At 34.5% G+C, this 24,150-nt stretch overlaps 2 protein-coding genes across 4 annotated transcripts in view; one reads left to right on the top strand and one right to left on the bottom strand.

Annotated features, from left to right (window-relative positions):
- The first annotated feature begins 762 nt into the window (after positions 1–762).
- Positions 763–14,708, top strand: LOC113072156 (uncharacterized). The gene is made up of 12 exons (XM_026245284.1): positions 763–956; positions 1,503–1,614; positions 2,172–2,265; positions 4,246–4,300; positions 7,630–7,770; positions 8,615–8,775; positions 9,062–9,160; positions 10,585–10,730; positions 10,844–11,015; positions 11,109–11,221; positions 12,311–12,398; positions 13,456–14,708. Exons 1-12 carry the CDS (start codon positions 842–844, stop codon positions 13,507–13,509), a joined length of 1,350 nt encoding a protein of 449 aa, XP_026101069.1. The 5' UTR covers positions 763–841; the 3' UTR covers positions 13,510–14,708.
- A 744-nt stretch (positions 14,709–15,452) lies between these two features.
- The window catches only part of LOC113072137 (apoptosis-inducing factor 3-like), a 31,564-nt gene continuing 22,866 nt past the window's right edge, over positions 15,453–24,150 (bottom strand). For all 3 annotated transcript variants that reach the window (XM_026245264.1, XM_026245275.1, XM_026245272.1), the window contains exons 12-20: positions 21,708–21,823; positions 21,304–21,375; positions 20,854–20,917; positions 19,139–19,215; positions 18,776–18,893; positions 18,576–18,674; positions 18,352–18,427; positions 17,251–17,355; positions 15,453–16,296 (exon numbers count right to left, since the gene is read on the bottom strand). In XM_026245264.1, coding sequence (XP_026101049.1) covers positions 16,254–16,296; positions 17,251–17,355; positions 18,352–18,427; positions 18,576–18,674; positions 18,776–18,893; positions 19,139–19,215; positions 20,854–20,917; positions 21,304–21,375; positions 21,708–21,823 — 770 coding nt within the window. In that variant the 3' untranslated portion in view covers positions 15,453–16,253. The remainder of the gene's footprint in view (positions 16,297–17,250; positions 17,356–18,351; positions 18,428–18,575; positions 18,675–18,775; positions 18,894–19,138; positions 19,216–20,853; positions 20,918–21,303; positions 21,376–21,707; positions 21,824–24,150) is intronic.

The raw sequence follows: 24,150 nt of genomic DNA, 5'->3' as shown, positions 1-24,150 counted from the left end.
TATTTTATTTTATGTTCTTTGCAGAGGACACCAGGACTTAATTATTCAAAAAAAAAAAAAAAAAAAGAAAAGAAAGAAAAACCTGAAAAGGCATTAAAAAACAAAACCAATGTTTATTTTTTTCTTTCACCAATCAGTTTTTAGGTTTCAGGCTATTTTTAGCCAAACTTTGTACAAAGATGATTCTCATATGTTCTCATACTCTCTGTTTTGTTATGAAATATATAACAGAATGATTTGATACTGTGGCCTACTTTATGGAATATGTTTGTAAAATGTCCAAAAATGTGTTGCCTCGAACATAGAGTCATACCTCGAGTCATACTCGAACATATTTCCCCATAACATTTTTCTGAGATGTTAATTAAAATTAGCTAGATTTAAATGAGCATTACAAAACAGTATCATATTAGATTGCTAAAATAGACCATTCTGTCAATATCAGTCATATTAAAGAGCAAAGAGAAGGTGTGTTTATGATCAAACCTCCAAACATTTGATATCTCTAAAAACCCCTGAATGTGCTCTGTACAGACTTAAAACTGTGTCGTGTATGGTCTTAGAGAAATTCACTATTTTTTTATGTCCTATAGACAAAATCCATGCCTGGATACTATACATGTTATGTTTTGTTCATAGTTTTTATTACATAATATTATTTAGTATTAGAACGTGTCTATTCTGTTCATATAAAGGCGTTCCATTCTCTGATGGAATGTTTAAACGTTCTCCTCCTCTAGAGCGCGCCAAAGCGTTACATTTCTGACGTTTCTGGTGTGCGACACTATTTTGGTTCCCCCGCTGTCGGTGCCGGTGAAGATCAGTCCTACATGTCTTCAATATGTCAGGCTGTAAGAAGCCGCGAGCTGTAGCAAATCCTCTGGAATCGACATTTACTTCTCCCAGTGAGAGAATACTGAAAGAATGCCACACTTTATATGTCGACAACGACAACGGTAAATAGCGTGGACACTTATTTATGTAAACACGTGTTGCGGTTGTGTCTTTATGGTCTAAAACATTATTAAACATTATAAGATAAAAATCACATTGAAACTCCGAACTGTATAATGCTTTAGTTATATTTATACGAGTTGCTCCTTTAGACGTTTTGTTATTGACTGTGTCTAAAAACACTTAGCAAGCCGCCTAACTTACCTAGACAGTTTTGGACATCATATGATATTGCCACATGACTATGTAGGCAGCGCAGGGATTTGAAACACAGTCTTATTGATCAGTTGTCTAGGTCAGTACAGAATTAAATACAGTAATTTTACAGTAGCCTGTATGTAAATCCACGATTATACAATATTTTCAAGTTCATCTAAACTGAAAGGTCTTTTACTGGACAACAACATGCAATATTTACAGTATATACATGTGCAAGCTGCATGTTTGTATTCACATTTACTGTATAAATCAATACTCGTTGTTGTTGGAAAGCAACAAGGCATCATGTACTGATAATAAAACTCCATTTGTCTGGATGTTTTTAACAGGATTGGTGACTATTGCAGAGAGTTTGGGAGTGAGGCTATTACCTCCTCGGAAAAAGATTATTGTTATGATTATGGGGAACCATTCTGCTGGGAAAAGCTCCTTCATTAACTGGTAATCACACCTCTCATATCAAAATACATTTTGTATCCCTAAATGATTTCATAGAATGAGATCTGGAGATGAAGATTATACAGACACAGATTTACATTTGAATGACATTTTCTTTTCCCTAATTGTTTATATATATATATATATATATATATATATATATATATATATATATATATATATATATATATATACCAACATCATGTCCCATTATTTTGTGGTTCTTATCCTTTTTGACTCCAAGGCTTTGTGTTGTGATTATACATTTGAAGGATTATGAATAAGCATAAGGATAAAACAAAAAAAAAGTTTTACTTACAGTTTCTGTCTGATAAAATAGAGGTTGATGTAGCTAAAATAAAATAAAAAATGTACATTCATTATTAAAATGTCCATTCCATGTCCATTTTATCAGGTCTAGAAATCAAAAAATAAATTAAAATGAAAATCATTTTAAGTCATTTTGAAACCCGGGGTTGCAAACCTGTATAAAAAAATAGTATGGATGAATATGGGTATAAAAAGTGTTATAAAAATTTTAAATTAAATCTGTCTTTCAGGTATGTGGAGGAACACATACAGAAGACAGGTGTTGCCATTGAGACTCAAGGCTTCACATTTATAACTAGTGGAAGAAAACGAGAGTCACTAACAGTGAGTACGTTTTTGTGCACACCAGAAAGCAGATTATTGTGAGAAAGCTGCTTAAGGTGCAGTTTACACTCTTATCCCCTGTATTTGGTGCAAGGCAAATGTTTTTTATATTTGATCGTGTTGGTACAGTACATTGATAACCTTTTTAGTGTACAGAGTACAGTACAAAAACACATGAACAGAGATGCCAAGAATAAACACTGATCATTGGATTTGATCCAACAAGGATTTAGAATAAAGTTAGTACAGTCCTTACTGTATCTAACATTCATAGGTATATATTTATAAACATTAATGCACAATCTATCTCTGTATATCAGCGAAAGCCTGTAAATAATGCTTATATACAAAGGTATGTGAGATGAATAGTGTATTCATGTGTATTTGTATTTACTGCATTACTGATGGTCATAAACATGGTGAATGAGCGGAAAAGTCATGTGACTGAAACAGATGAGTAGTGAAAGTGCAGTTGTGAGTGCTGTTAATTATGGGCTGATTAATAATAATGCCTCCTGGGTCACATGTTGACCGGTGGGGGTCTTCTCTGGGTGCTGTTGCTGCAAAGAGATCTATCAATTGAAAACACACTAGCTGAACCTGTTTCAATTAATTTAAAAAAACAATCCTTATTTGTGCCTTTTCCTGATGTCAGGACAGCTGTGAACACCTGCTTGAGTATTCAAACAGAGACATAACTTTAAAGAAGTATATGTATATGAAGTATATGAACTGTTTGTTTGCTTTTAGCTACCAATAAGGTTGTTGTAGACTCCAAATCATTTAATACATATTTACGTTTAAACCCATTTCACAGAATTCTCCATGTTTTCCTCTAAAATCAGAGCAAATGTAACATAATTGCATTACCCAATCCTGTTCTGTGCACTTTTTTCCACATTATTTCCTGTTCTCACTCAACTTTCCTCTCAAATGGCACAAGTCCAGAAACATTTTTACTTGTGAGCAGATACAAATGGAATCTCTGGAATCCTTTCTGCTGATTAAGGAAGAAATTCTTCAGATTGAAATTTTTATAATAGAGTAAACTCTAGAGTAACTTTGTTTTCAAAAGTTTAATTTAATTAATTAATATTTTTTCTCAGGAAGGATGCATTTAATTGATCAAAAGTGACCGAAAAGACTTTCACATTATTATAAAAAAAAAGTATTTCAAGTATATGCTTTTCTTTATAACTTTCTATTCTTCAAAGAATTCTGAAAAAAATCCTTCATAGTTTCTACAAAAATATTATGTAGCACATTTTTATAGATATCGATGTGATATTTTAATAATAATATTTCACAATATTACTGTTTTAATTTTTTTATTTAAATAAATGCAGCTTCAGGCTGCTTTAAATAATATTTCACAATATGACTTTTTTTTTATTACTGAATAAATTGTATTACTAAAATAAAAGTAGCCTTGGTGAGAATAAGATGTCAGAAAATGTAAAAAATCCAAAAATGTAAATATAAAGCACTTATCATTAAGTTCTAATCAAAGGCCAAATTGTCTGAGATTACAAAAGACAAACAAATGTGTTTTTCAGGTTAAATCGTACATGTGTGTATGTGGCGAAAGATTAGAGCATATCACAGCTTAGTCAGTCGCTCCTTCTGGAAGCAGAGGGGTTGTCTTAAAGACACAGCGTCTTTTTTCCTTAGCATATAAAGCTCTTCCCCTTCCTTCAGACCTCAGAATGAGTAATGTAATTACGGTGAAGCAGTGATATGAAAGGATTATCAGCTCTTTACAGGAAGAGCCCACCAGCAGAACAGGAAGAGAGGTGCAGCGTGGCCAGAGTGTCACACCATCAAACAGCCTGCAGAAAGAGAGAGAGAGAAAACGAGAGCGAGAGGAAGAGCAGGGAGCCTCCCTACAGCAGGGCCTGGCTTCTGACTTCCCACCACATTCTCCTCTTTAAATGTGTCTCATCTTTCCTTCATCGACATGTTTGCTTCTCTTCCTCACAGGGAAATGCAACGTTACACCTCTACCCGCATTTCAGACCTCTGCTGGAGTTCAAAGGTAGGAAGTTTTCAATTAAGATTGATATATATATATATATATATATATATATATGTATGTATGTGTGTGTGTGTGTGTGTGTGTGTGTATTTATGTATAATTTCACACATATAAATACATATTTATATTTCAGGTTGATCAGCATGTTAGAGATGATTTATATGCAACGTAGAATATCTTAATCTCTTCTATTTATCATCCTCTGTGTCCCTTTAAAATGTGTTAGTGTGCTATATTATCTTATGATTTAGATATTTCAGAAACTTTAAATCAGGGATTTTTTTGTGTCGTACATTACTTTGAATTACCTTTTTAGTATTTTGCTTGCATTTTTTTCATTACAATTCATTTTTGTAGTTTTGCACACCAGTTTTTTGAATATCTCAAATTTGAAAATCTCTTCTGTGCCGTGCATTTCGAGTGAGAGTAAATTACAGCTTCTAGGCGTTGATGATTAGTGTGACTTGCCATGGCAATTAAAAAAAAAAACTTTCTTAATACCGTTATGTATGATGTTAAACAGCCAAACCCTTTAAATATTTTTAGTTTTTAGTGCTTTTTTCCCTCATTTATTGCTTAGAAATTAGTCTTAGGTTGAGGCAGGAGTCTCTACAGCTATGACTAACACCTCACACTGAGTCATGCAAGCGTATGTACTGTATGTCCAGCGCAGTATCCGTCTGAGAGCACGAAACACAGCAACACATCTCATTCACATGCACCTCGATAAACTCCCTCTGGATCTGCTGACTTAAGGCTTTTCGCTGTGTATTTATGTAACTGTTAAACCCGAGAGTCCAGCTGATGTCACAGCTTGGCTGTGTCTGAGTGATGGGACCTCGCTGGTTTAGGTGTGTGGTCTTTGGGTGTGTCGGAGGGCATCATTGCTGCACACTGATTGTGCAGTGTTCCTTCAGTGGGCAGAGTGGGTTCACCCAGTACAGAGAACCAGAATGAGTCATTCACATTGACAACAGTGCAGCATCAGTGGGATAGACAGAGAGAAATGTCTTCCCACATTACTGCTGCAGAGATCATTCAATTGATAGTCAACAATAGGCATAAATATGAAATGAAAATGGCGTTTTGTACAGCCATTGCATATTACGAGTCCAAACCTGACATAATTATAAAATGCATTCTTAAAACATACTGATTAAACTGTAAACATTCATGCATCCTCTTATTTTTTAAGTATAAACCAGCATTCATTTTGTGGGTATTTTTCTTGTCTTTATGAATCTCACTTTGTTTAGTCAAATTCCTGAGCATGAATGCGATGCATATGTTTTTATGTTCCTGGGAACTTCTATGAGGTGTCGCACTGAAGGTTTTGCTTGGCTTCAAACATTTAAAACATCGGTGTTGGTCAAGGATGTGGGTGTGTGTAGGAAAGAATAACGAGATTTGCGATTGGTGCATTGTTTGGGTGTGGTTTTGGCTGGTTTGTCTTATCTCAATAAGTTTGTCACTATCATCATGACTCGGGTCTCTCCGCAGTGGTGCTGCTGTGCGGTTTGGAGATGACGCAGCACTTTCTTGACCTTTGACTTTTTCCCAGTGGACTAGATCCCTCGGTATCTCCTTCCACCTTTCAGCAGCAAAGTCAGCAAAGTGAGACACGTTTCTCCAGTTACCCTTAAGTCTCAAAGATCTCTTAGTGATTATTGAGCCTGTCAATACATTTAATTTTAACTACTGTACGGAGCACCTGTGGAATTCCAGCAACTACATGGGTACACTACCATTCGAAAGTTGATGGTCAGCAAGAATTTTATTTTATTTATTATATACATTTCATCAAGGATGCCTTCAATTTAACAAAAGTAAAGACATATAATGTTACTGTAGATTTTTGTTTTTGCACCTTCAGTGCATCAAATAATTCTGGAAATGGATCATAGTTTCTACAAAGATATAATAAGATCTGTTTTCAGTATTGATTAATAGTAATAAAACAATTTATTGAGCACAAAATAAATATATTAAAATAATTTCTGAAGGATCATGGGGTGCTGAAAATTCAGCTTTGCTTTTATACTGTAGTAGTAAAAATAAATACAAAAATTGTATCGGTTATTTTAAAGTATTTTGAATCAAGAATCCAGTTGTGAATAAGAAACATTCAAAACGTTTAAAATATTTGCCGACCTCAAACTCTTATGTACTCACAAGGAAAGAAAAATTATACATTTTATCATCCACTTTCATTTTATAGAAGTTTTTTTGGTAACACTTTAGAATAAGGTTCCATTAGTTAATGTTAGTTAATGTATTAATTAACATGAACAAACAATGAATAATACATTTATTACTGTATTTATTCATCTTCGTTAATGTTAGTTAATGAAAATACAGTTATTCATTGTTTGTTCATGGTAATTCACAGTGCATTAACTAATGTTAACAAGCACAACTTTTGATTTAAATAATGCATTAGTAAATGTTGAAATTAGTTCATGTTAACGAAAGTAGTTAACTAACATTAACTAATGGAACCTTATTCTAAAGTGTTACCGTTTTTTTATTTTTTATTTAATGAATTTTATGGGAGAATCAATCTCTCACTATGAAATAGCAACCAATGAAAAGTAATGTTCAAAATCTGAGTTTTTTTTTTTTGAAGTGAGAAAGAGAGTGGTTGAGAGATGGTCACACAGATTTAGGGTGTGTTGGTGCCCATTTGTTGAATGTTGATGAGACAGAACAAGACGGGTTTGTGTGAGATCTTGCACTCCTGCAGTCACTATCTGAAAGAGCTCCAGTGTCAACCGCAGATGTGAAGGTAGCAGAAACAGTTCATGAGTCATGACGTGTAGTTACTATCCAGATTCAAGGTGTGACAATACTTTTCTAAACAATCAAACTTGTGATTTTCACCTGGGGGATGAATATTTGACTAAGAAACCACCCAAAAAAACCTACTGTGTATCATCACTCAGAACTTGTAAGCAGCCATAAAGCAGGCATTGTGGCGATGACTTTTTTACAGTGAAACACCAGTCTTTAGAAAATCTTTCCAAACTCTTAGCGTGTGAATATTGGCCGGCTGGCGTTGCTTCACAGTCGTTCTTCACTGGCTAGCTTTATGTGGCTCCACCTTAAAGCTGCCAGTTGAAGAGCTGTTGTGGGTAACCATAACACCTGTCCACCAGAGGGGGCGTGGTCAAGAAAACTGGACGAGTCAATCAGAATTCATGAACATGTTTTATTTATCAGATAGATTTTTTTCCCTTAGAATCTTTGTTTTGAAACTGCAGATTGTTACTGATAAAATCCGCATGATGAACAAGCGCCGTTTTATAAATTCCTGCAGTTGTATATTGTAGGTGTCACAGATTACCTGAGCGCTGAGATCTCCACCTCCAAACAGAAGAAATTCAGCCTGGTGACGTTTGTGGACACTCCAGGGTTGGTGGATGGAGATATGGTGTACCCTTTTGATGTCAACAGTGCCATCACCTCTTTTGGTAAGGCTGTGTGCCTCATCATTCTGGACACTTATAACTTCTATAGCTGTGGTTCTCAACCCTGTTCCTCAAACGCCCCAAGAAGTGCACATCAAACATACTCCGTCAAGGTCATTGGCTAATTAATAGAGACTCCTAGATCTAAAATAGATGTTTGAGAGAAAGGAGACATTCAAAATGTGTAGTGTTGTGGGGCTAGTGTCTAGGCTGGTTCTCTGAGATTTTATGTATTTTATTTGTATTTTGTATAAATCTATTTTCTGATGCAATTTTTAAATTTGATTTTCTGGGTTGTTTCACTCTTCAGCCGTTTAGTTAATGTGCTGCATGTTAGCTTTGTGTACCAGTGTTGAGACTGGTAACTAAAACTATTCAAAATTTGCCTCTGTTAAAGAAATGCATCTTAAATAAAATAGACATATGTTAGATTAACTCAACAAGGTTAAATAAGTTTAAGTACTAAAAATAAAGTAAAAAAAAAATCTAGAGCTAATTTCAAAATATTAATAAATACTTTAGTAATATGTAAATACTACTACGAATTGTACTGTGTATTAATAAAATTTGACAAAATAATAAGATTATTTAAAATGGTCAGGAGCATTTCAAATGTACACACTTTCTTGTCAGAGACATTGGACCAAATAAATATCATTTTTTAACACATAGCAAATCTCGGATCAAGGCTTGTGATGTAAATTAAAGGCTATTTTCTATTTTTTTTTTAAGATTAGCCCTTCAATATGCCTCAACCCAACTTCCTTCTAAACGAATGGGACAAAATGGACAAATTTCAGTACCAGTAATAAAGTTTAACTTGTTTTACATATCTGTGGATTTTCAGGTGAGCAGGCGGACCTCGTATTTGTGTTTTTTGACCCGATGGGACAAGCGTTGTGCAAGCGCACACTGAACATTGTTGAGAAGCTGAGTGAAAAATGTGGAGATAAACTGCGCTTTTACCTGAGCAAAGCTGACGAGGCTGGACGAGAAACAGACAGACAGGTGCGTGAGTGGGTGTGTGTGTGTGTGTGTGTGTGTGTGTTCCTTCTGATATATCTGATACATTTCTGTCTGGAATAAAAATGCATAACGGGACTTATAAAATGTAATATGGTGATTTCCAGTCTCACTTCAATATGTAATCCTGATCTTTTTGCTATTATAGTTGGTTCTCTGACAGGAAACCAGACAGGTGCTTTTACAAAACAAACCTTCTGGGAGAAGTTAGCATTAGCAGCGCATTAGCATCTTGAGGTCAAATGTGTTGGTGTTGATTTTATTCCCACAGCGAGTGATGATGCAGATTGTTCAAGAGCTGTGCAGAAGACCTGGACTCAACAAATGTGGCTTCGAAATGCCCACGATATACATCCCCAACCCTCAGAAAGTAAGAAATGATGGTAACAGATTGCTTTGCTGGTCAAATGCCCATGGTTTTCCTCCGAGAAGTGAGATGATTAATGGAAGCCTGCCCATGCTGCACTGCTGTGTCAGAGGAAATGGATTTATGTCTCTCTGCAGCATTTACATTAATTAGTTCTGTCTGTCTTACAAACCCAACTTAAAGCTACAAGGAGAAATGGACTGATCGAATAAAGACATAAAAGATGATTTCAGGCTACTTATGATCCACTACTGTTCAAAAGATTGGAATCAGTAAGGTTTTGTTTTATACTGTTATTTTTATGGTAACTCTTTAAAATAAGGTTCATTAGTTAACTGCATTAGTTAACATGTACTAAGCATGAATAATACTTCTATGTACAGCATTTATTAGTCTTAGTTAATGTTAATTAAAACATTTACTAATGCATTATTAAAATCAAAAGTTGTGCTTGTTAACATTAGTAAATGCACTATGAATTAACATGAGCTAACAACAAACGACTGTTTAGCATTACCGAAGATTCATAACTAATGTAATAAATGTATTGTTCATTGTTTGTTTATTAAAAAAAATATTTAATACTTTTATTTAGCAGGAAAACATTAAATTGATTAAAAAAGTCACAGTTTAGATGGTTATAATATTACAAGTAAATGCTTTTGAACTTTCTACACATCAAAATGTGTTGGTTTCCACGAAAAATAAGAAGAACAATTGTTTTCAATATTGATATTAGTAAAAAAAATGTTACTTGAGCAGCAAATCTGCATTTTTCATCTGCTGATCATCACAAAAATTATTTCTATTTAAAAAGCATAATCAATCAAAAAAAAAAAAAAGGATTTTAAACTGGAAAAATGTTTCACAATAAAACTATTTGTACTGTACAAATAAATGCAGCCTTGTTGAGCATGAGAGACTTCTTTTAGAAACATTAAAAAAATCTTGCTGATATGATGGTAGTGTGTATTTGGTCAGTAATATTAGTCAGCTTACCTGAGAATCGACAGAATTATAAAATAACTGATATTCTGCTCTGAGCTGTTTAACTTGTTTTACATATCTGTGGATTTTCAGGTGAGCAGGCGGACCTCATATTTGTGTTTTTTGACACATCCTTAAAATTAGTTTTAATGCCAAAATGAATACATTTGCGGTTTTGCTGGTAATAACAGTAAAATACTTCATTCCATTAGTCCACCTTTTGCAAAATGTTGCTTAGCAACTGTAAACAACTTGCAGTTATGCTAAGTAGCTGTATTACTGTATCACTTTTAATTGTTTGCTTTGAATTGTTAAATTGGTAAAATTGTCCAGCATCTTATGGCTTATTGCTTTATTATGCTATAGCATATAACACTACTACTATAGATAGTTGATCAAGTTAATACGAAATGATAAAAATTGTGATTTTGTGTGTGCAGCCCAGCAGATGCATCAACCAGATTGATGAGGTTTGTGAGACCATTGAGAAGAGCATAAAGCAGGCAGTGCAGAAAACACTTGACCAGCTGGAGAAAGACTGTAACCTGATCATCTCTACCATCAACCATACTCTAGAACAGGACCGGTACACATCCATCCATCTGCTCTATATCACATCATCTGCTACAGTATGTATAATGACTCTAGAGCTCATATATGTCATATTTATCAGTTCTGCATGTATTTGTCTTCCCTCAGGATGAATGTGAGCAGTAATAAAAGCAATCGTTTTAATTCCATCCTGTGTGGAGTTCTGGGAATCTTCCTTCCGTCGCTCTTCATCCTCAGCTTCATCATCAGCACTTTCGCTCCAGAGGAACTGGACACTCTTGTTGGAGAGGGATTGGCTAAAACCCTCAACCTTTCCACAGTATGTTCTCATTTTCATGTTTACTGAAGACTTATTCCCATCACAGGTGAATCAGTGTTTTATTTTTTCTCTTTATCTGTGTGTGTTTATCAGGGAATAGTTGTTTATCTGTGGGACTGGATTCCTGAAGATTGGCAGATAATGTTTGTGATCATCTTCGGTGCTCTGTGCTACTTTATGCTCTTTCTAGCAAAGTATTTTGCACGGTGAGCAAGCAAGATTGTCTCTAAGTGTTTCCTTTTATTGTCACAAGGGGGCACCATAAATATAACATCATTTACATTAATTTAGTTGGCACTTTAACTTTTGGCTATGTTGCACAATGAAGTGTGTACTGTACACAGTATGCTAATTTTTCTCTATGGAATTTCCAGACACTACTATAATTTTATTTTATATTTTAAATCAATATAGAGCATACAGCATGGAATAGCATATCCCTGAGTGCAATGCAATTAACTTGACTTTTTACATAATTTCTACACTTTTGCAATGCAAATATAAGTTGTTACACACTGTTGGTTCAAAACTGCAAAATAACCAAATTTGTTCACAAGACAACACTCACAGAACTCACTATGCATGTGTAATGAGGTCTAATGACAAATACGGTCTCTTGCATTATGCTTACTGTTTTACATACTATTTGGAAAGGTCAAGATAGTGTCATCAAACAGAATTGCAAAAATAATGACCTGCCTGCCACACTGCATATCCTTTTATATATATTTGTCTGTAATAATTTGCTAACACTTTAGATTCTGCATTAGCTTATTGGAGATCCGTTAACACTCTCCAATACCTAAACATACAGTAATTACAATAAACTTCTGTACAATAAATAGAATGCAGAAAAGTTTTTTTTTTATATATATATATGAAGTACGCTCACTCAGGGACTTGTTTAAAATACTACCAGATTTTTAAAATCATGTTGTATAAATGTAACTGCTGCATTTTAGTGTTTGTTTGGTTTTTATTTTGCGTTTATGTAACTCTTGTATTATTCCAGCTCCTGGCAACTTGGCTGCTGGCATGGCAAAAAAAAACCTACTACTACTACTACAACAAATTAGGAGTTTATTGAGGGAAAATTCTTAAAAACCCTATATTATTAATAAATATTGATATATGTCAAGATATATCTATACAGTATGTCAACATTTTAATCAAATACAATCTTTCAGTGCACTGTTCCACTTACTGTAATTCGACTCTTGAGCTGATTTTTTTTTTTTTTTACGGTCACTTGGTCAGTTTAACAGCAGCCCTCTCAATGCTGTGTTCTCCTTCAGTCAGGGCAGTAAGACGCTGACTAAGAGAGAGAAGAAGAAACTGGCAGAGTACAGCGATTACATCCAGGATATTGTCAAATCCAAGAAGGTACGACACACATTACTGTACAATTACTGTTGATGCTTTTCATTCATGAAGCTTCCTTCTTAGTCCAGACTAAAGTTGTTTGTTGATCTCTCAGTAGGGCTACATGATATATTCAATATTCACAACATACATAAGTAAACGTGATTGTTAATATCATAATTATGCTTTTTATTTAGCCATTAATTTTCACAAAGATTTACATTGCGTTGAAATGTAAATTACTGTTTAAAAGTTTGGGGTCCGCAAGTTTTTATATTATTTTTTTATTCAGAAAAATATGTATTAAATTGATTATAACTAACAGTGAAGGTATTTCTGTGACAAAAGAATCGTATCTCAAATATATGCTGTTTTTTTTTTTACTTCTAGGATATTAAGCAGCAATAACCGTTTCAACATGAATAATAATAATAATAATAATAATACATGTTTCTTGAGCAGCAAATCAGTATATTAGAATGTTTTCTGAAGGATCATGTGACACTGAAGACTAGTGTAATGATGCTGAAAATTTTGGGTCACAGGAATAAATTACATTTTAAAATATATTAAAATAGAAAAACAGTCATTTTAAATTGTAATAATATTTCACTTAATTGCTGTTATTACTGCATTTATCAAATAAATGCAGTTTTGGTGCATAAGAAACTTCTTTCAAATACATTATAAAATCTTACCGACCTCAAATCTTTGAACGGTAGTTTGTTTTAAAAGTGTCTCAAATCTAAAAATGCAAAAATGCTGTAAAAGTAATTCATTTCTGTAAAGTTGTGAGTTCAATTGCTCACTGCTTATCTTCAGTGTTTAAATATTGTATGTGGGTAATTATTACTCTACAAAAAAGTTGTAATAAATGCCTAAAACCCTGTAAAACCATCAAACCAGAGCAGTTTATCAAGCTGGGCTTGGCTGTGAGACCAGCTAACCACCATGTTGGTTTTCAAGCAGAAATTTGAGAGTATCAAAAACAGAACCTGCATTTGAAATGTAAGCCTTTTGAAGGATTCCAGAGCACGTTTGTCTTCTAATCTGGTAATATGTGTCATCTTTATCTTAGCGCAAACTGTATGAGGAGTATCTTCGCCAGTGTGCTGCAGAATATGATTTCTGAAGGAAGCTGGAATGACAGCCGTCGGTCACATCAAGAGTTAATTTATAGAAAGTACATCCATGTGTGAAGTTCATATTTGCATGAGCGATAATAACAAATTGTGCCTTTTTGGTAATTGTGAATAGTGATGAAGAAATGTGATTTACAAATATGACCTCAATATTATCTGACACCAGCTAGTTTTTCTATGTAATTCATTTTTAATAATCAGACCTAGAACTGTTTATAGCCAGTAAGCTGCATTATCACCATATAATGACTTCATGAGATTGGAGCGTGCTTTCTGTGGCCTTCTTTTGATCTCCAGGAGCACTGTGGGAGAAACCAAAGGTAACCTCATATACTCTTTACCCGGTGTTTATATGATTAAGTGACATTTCTACTTTTTATAATGTTACACAGAGGAATTTCTCCCAGCAGCCACAGAAAAAGCACTCAGCTAACTTTAGGTCTTCCTGTCTTACATATGTATGTGAATGTACTATTGCATGTATACGTTGTATAAATATGGTTTTAAAACGATTGATTTGTAGTGATGCTACCTAAAATGTAAACATTTAGCATTATTTTCCTTGGGCATTGATTTATGAATACTTTTTTTTTTTTTTTTTGAAATAGCCGTTTTTGAAGATGCATACTTGGTGAGAGCCAACTTTTTACACATCAAGTTATAAGGCAGGCATTCATACATGGTGGAACCAAGCACTGATAAACTTCTTTTATAATTTTATTATATATTTCTTTTAATTTAATTACATTTTAATTTATTTTTCCACTTTTTTAAATGTAAATTTGAAGAAATTTACAAATTTAGCACTTACTTAAAGATGCATTTACCTCAGTGTTGCAAAAATGCCTTTTTAGGGCTGCAATAGTTCATATATAATGATGTTTTCATAATGTATTATTATACAGATTTTAAATGTTTAATTTTTTTTATAACTATGCCGGGTTTTTATCTGCCTTTGACTAAACTGTCATTGTATTCCACTGTCTTATACTATGATAAATAGCTTGCTGTGTTTGTGTAAGTATATTTGAAAGAACAAGAAGCACAATAAAATGTTATAGCAACAAATGTATTCATCTTTTTTTTATTATTAATATTACTCCACAGAACCAGTCCCATATAACTGAAACCTCCATTCCCTGAGTTAGTACCAAAGAAAAGCTATAGGAGGTCAGAGCTACAAGAAAAGCATTCGTTATTGAGTACAATCTAAAAATACAATCAAAAATCTATCAGTCTGTCATCAATAACACATTTTACGATTAGTCAGAAAATACAATCCTCTTATAATACGAGCATTTCTATAGATAAAGTAATAGGTTTAAATATTTATTGTCTTGTGCAATTTACTAGCAGGGCAACCACAGTTCCCATGAGCAAGAGGTATATAGTAATAGTTAAAGGTCAGCGAGTGATTCAGGCCAGTCATGGTGCATGGGGTCATGCTTCAGTTTGGGGGGAGAACATTCAAAAGGACAGCATCGCTTTATTGCCGTGGAGTTTTCACTGTAAATTTCCACTTGAAATGCTTGATGGCCGGGAGAATTAAATACAAGATTTCAGCGATTCGTGAAGCCTGTCAATAACACGCCAACCCCGAAATCACAAAAGAAAACCAAATTGATATATATTTTGCATAAAGAAATAAGTAATAGATAATTGTAGTAATAAGTGAAACACTGAAGTTGAATTCAGGAGAATGTGCTTAATTCTCGTGAAAAAATAATGCCCTCAAAAAAAAAAGAAGTGTTTATATATTCCAATTTAAAATAACTTGAAATATATTTTTAAGTAAATTGTATTTCTGATGGCAACAGCTGAATTTAGCAGCAGTTACTTCAGTCTCGTTCAAATATAGTATCATATATATATATATATATATATATATATATATATATATATATATCCAAATTCTTATTATTGCAATATATGTATGAAAAATGTAATGGTCCTAAAAACAGGGATAATGTTTTTAAGCAATATACAGACACACCCTTTTTTCTTTTTGATTTTGTTTGAGATTCACCATTTAGTGAATTTTGATATATGATAATACTATATTATATTGGATTTATATTCATAGACATTGACATATGGACCTTGTTACCTTCCCTGAATAATGATCCCAAATTAAGATCCTTTGGGAGAGTCTTAATGAAAACTAATGCCCTATGCATATGAATTCTCATGCATCTGTTCTCCATACATCTACAAACTGCCACAAGCGAAGCTGCGTATTTCGATGTGAGCCAGACATCAGCTCTGTTCTCATTCCTTCAGCCTGACTATTCAGTAGCAGAGGTTCGGTAGAAAAAAGTGCAGCCGTATTGTTTGAATGTATCTTCAGTTAACAGCTATATACAAAGTTCCATGTACAAAATAAAATATGACAATTCCACTTAACTGCTCTCCAATGAACATTGTGTACAGGCAGATGCTTCATGCAAAAGATTCGACCAACCCACAAGAGAAACAGAGAGCTGTCCTGTCTAGTACAGAGGGTTAAAAACCAGGTATGGCTCATTTGTTAGTGCTGTGAACGAATCCAGGCCTGGAGAGGTTCCACCTCACAGGGACGATGTCCTCGGCACGGCCCAGGTACTCGGGTTAGGACAGTTTACGTCTCCCATCTAGTGTCCAACTTAACCAACTGCTGCTGCAGCACTAAAACTACGTATCGTCCAAGTTTGGCAAGAAAACTCAAAGAGCTTGCTGTGCTTAACCGATCACATCTTCACTGCGAGCTTTTGTCGATCAGCCATGACATGTCTCCTGTCCTGTAGGGGAAAATAATACAATGCAGAATTTGAATCATCAGTTACTGTCTTTTCCTCTTTAAGAAGGTTCAAAAGCATGAAGTGTGTCGGGTTATAATTGTAAAATAAAACTATAAAAATATTTTTGTTAATTAAAATATTACATTTAATTAAACTGTAATTGAAATAAAAACAAATATTTGTTGAAAACTAAACAGAAATTAGAAAATGAATTTTCAAATTACTTACTGAAAAACTAAAACTGAACTAATACTAAAAGTGAAAGAAAAATAAATGAAAACTAAATAGTAGTATTAAATATTGAAATAATATTCTAGTGTAAGAAAAAAAGCACAACAAATTACTAAAAAAATTAACAAATAACAATAAAAACTTATTTTCAAAATATTAAAAAAGTCATTTAAAATATAAATTAAAACTGCAATAGTATGTAAATAATACTAAAGCGGAAAAAAGACAAAATGTGTGTGAACAGGTCTTGTTATTTAGGACAATGCAAAATAATGTAGGTCATTTTTACACACACTTGCCAGTTTGCAACTTATTGAGGCAAAATTAACCTAATGTATTAAGGGATTTTTCCATGCACTGTATAAACTGAAATAAGTCTCTTATGCTCATCTAGGCTGCCTTTATTTGATCATAAAGTTAAATTTATTTGATCATACAGAAATACAGTTAAAACAGCAATATTATGAAATGTTATAACAATTTGAATTATCAGTTTTCTATTTTAATATATCTTAAAATGTAATTTATTCCTGTGATGGCAAAGTCTTCCATTACTCCAGTCTTCAGTGTCACGCGATCCTTCAGAAATCTGAATTTGCTGCTCAAGAAACATTTCTCAGTATTGTCAATGTTGAAAAGAAGTCTGAACTGTCACTTGTGCGTTGACGTGTAAACCATGGAAAATCTTACTACGCCTGTTGTTTTCTGTGAAAATGTACTTACTCCACATCACGTTTCCTAATCGTCTTTCCAGCTCCAAAGACTTCTGCAACCCGTGACACAATGGGGTCGTAGTTCACACTGGCCACGGCTACCACCTCCTCACTCCTGTAATCACGGTAGATTAAACACACAACACACACAGTCACAATGCAGGTGGCTGCCAGGGCATTTCTAAACGAAGGTGTTCTGAGGGGTTTAAAGGAATGGAAAAAATACTAAGGAAGTCAGTGGCTACCAGCAGCTTAACATTATTCAAAATATCTTGTGTTTAACAGAAGAAAGAATTCTATACAGGTTTGGAACAACTTGAGTGTGAGTAAATGACAAAATGTTTATTTTTGGGTGAACTATCCCAGAGTGTGTTGCAATAAAACACTAACCCTATATAACCAATTATATATTGACATTTGCTTTAGCCCAGCCCAGGAGACTCGAGTCATTAAAGGGTTAGTTCACCTAAAAATGAAAATTAAGCCATAAATAACTGACTGAATTTCTGGTTGAACTAACCCTTTACGGTCAATTTCAGACAATAAGAATAATGCAGTTAAAATTGTAGATAATGTCAATTTTTCAAATTAATTCTTTAAAATAAACTTGAAATCTTTGCACTGATTAACATAATTAGCAATATCCAATACTAATCACAGAAACTTTAGTTCAATTCCTGCCACTCATTTTTATCAGAGACTGTAACAAATCTATAATTATTTCTGTGTAAATCACTTGTGTAAAAGATTCAAGTTTTCAATAGTTTTTTATAATTAAAAAATCTTAATATCATTTTTTGTTGTTGTCATAATTTTTTTAAGTACCTTGATGAGGTGCATCAATAAAACATCAACAACCAACATGCTTTTTTAAAGAGCACCAGAATGAACAGGGCTGCACAGTTTGATTAATACTTTTATGGAACCCATTTAATTTGACTATACAACAATAACAATAATAATGATGATGGTGCTGATGATTATTAAATAAAAAAATAAAACAATACAATAAAAACAATCACATCACTGATCTAAATCAGAATTGATTTTGATGTGTTAACTCTTAATGGCTTGGTCATATTTGGAGACAGTAAGAATTAATTCAACTCACTTTGTGTAGAATGCAACAAATTTCAGCTCGTCCAAATCCCCCTTGATGACGACATCATCGAAGCCATCTCCATAACCTTGACAAGAACATTTAATGCACTTGAAATGCATCAGAGGAGCACTGATGCTGAAACTACGTCCGTCACTCTTCTAATCTAAACAAAGTGTGTTTTTCAATGTTCTTTTTTTTTATGTATATTTTTAGTGCAAGAAGTATGTCATTACCTGCATATCGTATGCTTTTCCCAAACATGGCTGTCCAGAAATAAGGCACCGTTTTAATGTCTGAGGCCTTTCCCATCATGCTAAGGGCAGCCACTCTCCCTGTGGTGGAAAATGAATGAAACATAATTAATTATTCATAATAAATGGAATCATTGGTATAAGCAGCACATGAATACATCCCAATGGGCTACAGGCCTTACCATGTACATGAGCCATTTGCCAGTGGGGTATGTTCACCTTCTTATTGCAACGTAAAGCTAGAGGGTACGTTACCACATCACCCCCAGCGAAAACCCCATCAATGTTTGTCTGCATGAGCTGAAAAGGTTAAAGTATGCATATAAGTTTACCTGCGCGTTGTACTGTAGCTTGTGCTTTGTAGCTTATTGTCATGAAATATTAAAGGTCATTGTAGTAAACAACAATTTGGCACACAAGCATGGGCAGATTGGCACAGGTTGCAGAAACACATTCTGAACGTCAAAAGATATACAGTAAATGGGCTATAAGATGCGTTAACAGATGTACAGTACACATGGAACAGCAGTGCAGAATGACTGAACCTTGTTGACTGTGATGAATCCTTTGGAGTCCACGTGCACTCCGCTCTGCTTCAGGAATGCTGTGGCTGGACTGGAGCCTAAACACATACACGTTTATGATCAGGAACCCGGCGCAAGTTTGCATTTTTCATCGGGGCATGTTGTCACACGTTTTTTTTTTTTTTTATATTTGCTTTGCTTTGTTTCATGAATTGTTTTGTATTTCATAATTGTTTTTAAATCTTGATTAAAGGCCTGGTCAATTGCAAGATTCCATTGTGACAACTAACTGTAATGCACATACAGTAATGTGACAACATGCCTCACTATGTTCAGTGAATGATACACACACACACCCTCAATACCAAGACTGAATTGAGACCCTTGAGCAAGGCACCAAACCCCCAACTGCTCCCCTGGCACTGCTGCAATATGGCTGCCCACTGCTCCGGTTGTGTGTTCATGGTGTGTGTGTGCACTTGTGTGTGTGCACTTGAATGGGTTAAATGTAGAGCACAAGTTCCAAGTATGGGTCACCATACTTGGCCACATGTCACTTTACTTTCACTTTTTCACTTTCAAACACACACATACACACATACATACATACATACATATATATATATATATATATATATATATATATATATATATATATATATATATATATATATATATATATGCGCTACTGGTCAAAAGTTTGGGATCAGAACGATTTTTGTAATGTTTTTCAGGAGTTTCCTATGCTCATCAAGGTTGCATTTATTTGATCATAAATACATGGAAAAAAAATTAACTTGTGAAATATAATTATGATGTGAAATAATATATTTATATTTGAATATACATTAAAATAAAATGTATTCTTGTGATGCAAAGCTGAATTTTCAGCATCACAAAGATCCTTCAGAAATCATTTGTAATATGAAAAAAAGTTAATTTACATTAATTTACGTTCATTTACACAGAAAATCATTTACTTAAAATAGAAAATGAAAATAGAATGATTTCTGAAGGATCATGTAACTCTTTATACTGGAGCACCGCAAAAGGTTGCGGGTTCAATTCCCAGGAAACACAATCTGAAAAGAAAAATGTATAGCCTGAATGCATTGCATGTTGCTTTGGATAAAAGCGTCCACTAAATGCATACATGTAAATGTATAAATGTGCACTACCGTTCAAAAGATTGGGGTCAGAAAGATAAAGAAAAAAAAGAAAGAATTAATACTTTTTGTTTAGCAAGGATGCATTGAATTGGTCAAAAGTGACAGTTAAGACTTTTAGAATGTTACAAAATATTTATATTTCAAATAAATACTGTTCTTTTTTACTTTTTATTTATCAAAGAAGCCTTAAAGAATTTAAGAGTTTTCACAGAAATATTAAGCAGCACAGCGTTTTTAACATTGATAATAAGAAGAAATGTTTCTTCAGCAGCACATCAGCATATCATAATGATTTCTGAAGAATCACGTGACACCGAAGACCAAAGCAATGATGCTGAAAATTCAGCTTAAATAGAAAACGTTTTTTTATATATTAAAATTATATTCACAATATTAATTTTTTACTGTATATTAGATCCAACAAATGCAGAGACAAAACCTTAATACAAATCCTTATAAAATATGTATTGATTAATTTTGTAGCCAAGACTATAATGGGACCTGAAATGGGAAAGTGAGAGAAAAAACAAAAAATATGAGAAGGCAATTTCAATAACACAGACTCACCAATACCAATAACACAGACGTCAGCTCTCAAGACTTTGCCACTTTTCAGAACCACTTCTTTTAACTATCAAAAACAAAAACAAATATTTCAGTTTAATATTTATGTCATAGTGCCAATGACTTATCTCAGTACATTATTTTATTTTTTAAAGAAATGTTTATCAAACATTTTATTTCATAATAGATCACAGCTCTGCTTATTCTCAATTATGCATTTACTTTGCTGACTGTATGCTCACCTGTGTTATGAGAACTGGCCTTTTACCTCAAGACCAGTCCATTATTGCAATATTTATTTGAAATATTCAAAGCTTAGCAGTGCTACTGTAAAACCATGTGTAATTAATTAATCCACAGGAATGAGAGCAAAAGAGGGGGAGAGGGAGAGAGGGAGAGAGAGAGAGAGCCCTACACTTCACTGAACTTTTGTTTCTCTCACTTTCATGATACCTGTCCATTATGCCCTTGCATCTCCGACACTTCATTCAACATGTAGAACTTCACCCTGTTAGACTCGAACAACTGAGGAGAGAAACAAAATTAGAAAATGTTATGAAATATTCTTTGAATATAGGTTTATTGTGGTTACAAGAAGGGATAATATACAGTCAGCGAGTCATTTTCACCCTATCAAAGTTAATGAAAAGTAAGACAACAGAGTGATAGCACGACATGGTAATTTTTATAATATAGCTGGGTATATTGCAAGCATGGCCCTCAATGAAATTAGATTTCTGAAACTTCATATACAAAAAAGTCTGGTTACCTCTGATGTACACCATTTAATGATTATTGAATGCTTAAACCTTAATATAATTTTTTATTTAATTCTGTATACAGTTATTTTCTGTCACCTTCATCAAGGCTTTTCCCACTTTCTCTCCGAGTGCTTTACGGAATGGCACGGCCTCTATGCCGATCACAGACACTGAGTGAGCCTTATCTGTGAGAGCTGCTGCCACTTCCATGCCTGAACATAGAATCAGAATCAAAATCAGAATCAGAATCAGAATCAGAAAGAGCTTTATTGCCCAAGTATGCTTGCGCATATACAAGGAATTAGTTCCTTAGGGATTAGTGACTTAAGCTTCCAGTACACAGAGACGACCACAACAACACAGACAAAAAAATCAACAAAATGCACATGTGTAAATATAAATAGACAAATATTGAAAAATAAATCTAAAAATAAATAAATTGTAATAATAGTTGGGCTGTAGATGTTAAAATGGAATAGAGTATAATGAGATGCAGGAATGTACTATGGTGTAGGTGGTAACAAATAAATATTAGGTTATTGCACACTTTATTGCATAAACATTTAACTGTTCATGAGGTAGATTGCCTGGGGGAGAAACTGTTCTTGTGCCTGGATGTCCTGGTATTTGTGGCTCTGCCGGCCAGATGGCAAAAGTTCAAAAGGGGGATAACTTGAATATGAAGGATCCAGAGTGATTTTCTGAGCCATTTTCCTCACTCTGGATGTATACAGTTCTTGAAGGGTTAACAGGGGAGCACCTATAATCCTTTCAGTATTCGGAACCATTCTCTTTAGTCTTCGGATGTCTGATTTGTAGCTGAACCAGTTGCACAGGACAGACTCAATGACGGCTGAGTAAAACTGTTTCAGCAGCTCCTGTGGCAGGTTAAACTTCCTCAGTTGGCAAAGTACAACCTTTGTTGGGCCTTTTTAACAATGGACTCAATGTGATTTTCCCACTTCAGGTCCTGAGAGATAGTGGTTCCCAGGAATCTGAATGATTCCACTGCTCTACCTCTTGTCTGTAAGCAGACTCATCGCCATTCTGGATGAGACTGATGACTGTAATGTTGTCTGCAAACTTCAGGAGCTTGACAGAGTGGTCTTTAAAGGTTGGTGTACAGGGAGAAGAGCAGTGGGGAGAGAACACATCCCTGAGGAGCTCCGGTGTTGGTGGAGCAACTGTTTAACATGAATTTCCCCAGTCTCACTAGCTGTTGCCTATCTGTCAGAAAGTTGGTGATCCACTGACAGACAGAGCCGACCTGAAGTCCACAAACGGGATCCTCACATAAGTTCCTGTTTTGTCCAGATGTTGCAAGATGAAGTGCAGTCCCATATTGACTGCATCATTCACGGACCTGTTTGCTCTGTAAGCAAACTGCAGGGGGTCCAGTGATGTCCTTCAGATAAGTCAGAACCAGTTTTTCAAATGACTTCATGGCAACAGAGGTTAGAGCCACAGGTCTGTAGTTGTTAAGTCCTGTTATCTTGGGTTTCTTTGGAACAGGGATGATGGTGGAGCATTTGAAGAAGGAAGGGACTTTACACAACTCCAGAGATCTGTTGAAGATCTATGAAAAGAGGGGGGCCAGCTGGTCAGCACAGGTTTTCAGACAGGCTGGTGTAACACCATCTGGGCCTGGTGTCTTTCTTCTTTTGTTCTTCCTGAAGACCTGGTAAACATCGTCCTCACTGATTTTAAGTTATTTATTTGCCTCAGTGTAGGGGGATGGTGTCTTGTAGTTTTTGAGTGGCTTTCAGACCACACTGAAGCCGAGGCATTGGAAGTGAACTGATCTTCCAACTTTTAGTTCATTTAGCCACTCTAATCTCCTTATTCAGTGTGTCCCTGGCCTGACTGAACAAGACTCTGTCCACATTTCTGTAGGCATCCTCTTTGGCCTGACAAAGATGTTTGAGTTTGCTGTAAACCATGGCTTAACATTTTTGAATGTAAATAAATAACTAAGTCATGATAGAAATGCATATATCTTCACAGACACTAATATAGGATGTTACAATCTCTGTAAGTTCATCCAGATCGTAGGTAGCAGCTTAAAAAACAGTCCAATCAGTGAGGTCGAAACAGGCTTTTAAAGCACACTCTATTTCATTGGTCCATTTCTTTACAGTCTTTATTACAAGTTTAGCAGAGTTATGTTTTACCTATAGGTTGGTATAAGATCCCAAAAGCTGCCTGTGTGACAGAATGATATGCATCTTGTATTGCTGTGTAACAGTGATCTAGTATATTACTGTCTCTGGAGGAACATGTAACATGCTGTCTGTATTTTGGCAGTTCCCAGGAAAGATTTACTTTAATAAAGTTCCAGATAATTATTAAAACAGTGTCTGAGTGTTGTAGCTGTCAGCTAATTTTTGCAAGGCTAGGCTCACATGCACTTGCGGAGGAATGTAAACACTAACGAGAATAATTGAGTGAAAATCCAGCGGCAAACTTGCAGTTAATAAAGAGCGCTTCTAGATCAGGACAGAACATCTTCTTTAACACAATTACAACTGTACAACACCTT

This window comes from Carassius auratus, chromosome 5 (assembly GCF_003368295.1).
Source record: "Carassius auratus strain Wakin chromosome 5, ASM336829v1, whole genome shotgun sequence".
NCBI classification, from domain to species: Eukaryota; Metazoa; Chordata; class Actinopteri; order Cypriniformes; family Cyprinidae; genus Carassius; species Carassius auratus.
Note: the sequence above shows the minus strand (reverse complement) of the source record. Positions and strands in the feature narration are given on the sequence as shown.